Source organism: Daphnia magna, linkage group LG7 (genome assembly GCF_020631705.1).
Source record: "Daphnia magna isolate NIES linkage group LG7, ASM2063170v1.1, whole genome shotgun sequence".
NCBI classification, from domain to species: domain Eukaryota; kingdom Metazoa; phylum Arthropoda; class Branchiopoda; order Diplostraca; family Daphniidae; genus Daphnia; species Daphnia magna.
Window position 1 is genome coordinate 9974897 of NC_059188.1, and position 2500 is coordinate 9977396.

Sequence of the window (2500 nt, forward strand, 5' to 3'; positions counted from 1 at the left end):
TTTTTAAAAAAAAAAAATTTTTTTTTTTTTTTTTTCTTCTAACATTTTAAATTTATCACCTGCGGATAGTCTACTGTAATACAAAGACATAGGTAAGTAGGCAGGATAAGCGACCATTTTGGTCAAAAGGTTCATTTGAATGGACGCTCTTCAAGTCAGAAAATAGGCACACGCAAAAAATTCGATGATTTCGTTCATAATTCCAGTCGCATTATCGTGATGCATATTGACTGCAAATCGCAATGTACCTAAGCTTCAAATGCCATATTCTACCCGGGCTTTGTTGAAATCTGAAATAATTGATACTGACGATTTCCTAGTAATATTGATTTAATGATTTCACCTTGTGCATGGCGTTGGCAATACGTTTGGATCTATAATATACCTATAAAGAGTATACATATAGAATGCTCCCCAATACGAACGTCTTTGTCCTTCAAAGTATGCATGTGAATGTTGGAAATGAGGACTGCAGAGTTTTATTTGGTCGCAACTTGGCACCTTTTCATCTAAACATTGCAACACGTCCGTGGTTATAAAGCAATCGTTCCTTTTCGTCCAGAAGTGGGACAGACCTTTTCTCTCAAAATTACGGAAGAAAAAGAAATCCAAAAATAAAAATTTAAATGAATAAATTTTCTACTTATGCATTAGACGAAGAGAAGAGTTCTTGCAGTCTATGCAGAACGTTGATGGATCATCAAACAAAACATGTTAAATCGACGTACTAAGCGAACTTTTGCCAGTGATGTGATGTGTTATTTTCTGCATTCGCCAATGCTGTAGGAAGCTGTTTTATAGCCTTCACTCATTCAGATTTTGAATAAAGCCCGGTCGGTATAGGTGTTTTGGACTTATACCGTTATTTACAACATCCCCCGCAGGCGGTATCCATAATTGTGTGACACCTATTGAGAGTCACTTGGTGTGGACTATTTTAAAAACAAGAACTCTACTGGTGTGGTGTCAACATGCACTGGCAAGAAAACATCATGGAAATTTCATATCTAAAAAATTAACCCATTTTTCGTTGCATATAAGCTTAGACCCAATATAATTTTTGTAAAAACTAAATGTCCTTATCGTCTGTTGTGAAGTGGTATAGTCTTTCGATCAATCTCCGCCTGTCTTTAACAACTCGTGAATAACGGTGCTTTTCAGCGGATGAACATTACCCACGTTTCCTAAATGATGGAAGCTTATGTACATTCGTAAAAGAAGGGGAAAAAAAGACAGGTTACCTTGAAATAATATCCGTATACTAACATGCGTGCAGCAGCAAATCGCAGAAGAGGCAAATGTTTCTGGCCCTTCTATGGTAATGTTTTCGTTAAATTTTTTCTTCTTTTTTGTGGTTCTTTCCTATTTATCTTGTTCTTCACATATTTTATGGCGGCCGTTGAAAATGTTCTATTCGTCAGTGTTGGACAACCAGCGCCAGTCTGGCGATGTCTTTTCTCCAAGGAAGAGTGTTGTTGGCATGATTCCCACTCGATTAGATTGTTTTTACAAGTTCGCTTTAGCGTTAGTCGTTTTAACTGAGTGCAGTTCAAATGACGTTGGTTATGTAACAGCTCGCGTACTACTCAAAAGTTGGCGGAGGAAAGCGGAAGAACAACGCGCAAATTTTTTCAATCGTCTACCGAAAAATGTGGAATCCTCGTACACGACAGTATTTAAAATTCCCCTCTATTTAAAGTTAGCTCTCACACGGTTCTCACCAACTATTTTTCTATCAAACAGCCCGAAGTGATAAAAAATCGAGGCTACCCGGTGGAAACTCGTCATGTGGCCACAGACGATGGGTTGGTTTCCATTTATTAATTTCATGGAAGAAGAACCTTCAAATAATGGTGAATTATCACAAACCGAAAAAAAACAAACCTGAACTGCTGTTCTTTCATTTTTAGATACATTTTAGAGCTTCATCGCATCCCACCACAATCATCGACAGGCCCTAAGAGTGTCGTGCTCTTAATGCACGGTGTGCTAGAATCTTCCGGCACTTGGCTCGTCAATCCTTCCAGTCGTTCCCTCGGTATAAAAAAACAAATAAAACGCTGTGGTAATACAGATAATCAAAGTCACTCTTGTGTGTTCAACCTGAAGCGATGCTGCTGGCATCTCAGTCGTACGACGTATGGCTCGGTAATTTCCGGGGCAACAGGTACGCAAGAAAACATGTTAGCCTAAATCCCAAAAGAGCCCAGTTTTGGAAATTTAGGTAATGTCTTCGTACACATACGTTTCGGAGTGTTCAAAGTTTTCACAGGTTTTTTAAAAATTACGTCATCAGTTGGGACGAAATCGGGGATCACGATATTCCAGCCATCATCAATTACATATTAAAAGAAACTGGACGATCGAAGTTGTCTTACATTGGACATTCGTTAGGATGTGGAGTGTTTTTCATCGCCATGATCAAACACCCGGAACTCAACGCAAAAATTGATGCCATGGTAACTGGCGATGAATACTGTAAATTACAAGGCGTGCATAT

The 2500-nt window shown here is 38.6% G+C and overlaps 1 protein-coding gene across 2 annotated transcripts in view; it reads left to right on the plus strand.

The window, feature by feature from the left end:
* Positions 1 to 1390: 1390 nt before the first annotated feature.
* Positions 1391 to 2500, plus strand: part of LOC116927421 (gastric triacylglycerol lipase) — a 2338-nt gene continuing 1228 nt past the window's right edge. For both annotated transcript variants that reach the window (XR_004396634.2, XM_032934437.2), the window contains exons 1-5: positions 1391 to 1672; positions 1744 to 1805; positions 1911 to 2038; positions 2110 to 2224; positions 2297 to 2459. Coding sequence is in view for 1 of the 2 variants with exons in the window: in XM_032934437.2 (XP_032790328.2) it covers positions 1406 to 1672; positions 1744 to 1805; positions 1911 to 2038; positions 2110 to 2224; positions 2297 to 2459 (735 nt within the window). In the remaining variant the exon portion in view is untranslated. The remainder of the gene's footprint in view (positions 1673 to 1743; positions 1806 to 1910; positions 2039 to 2109; positions 2225 to 2296; positions 2460 to 2500) is intronic.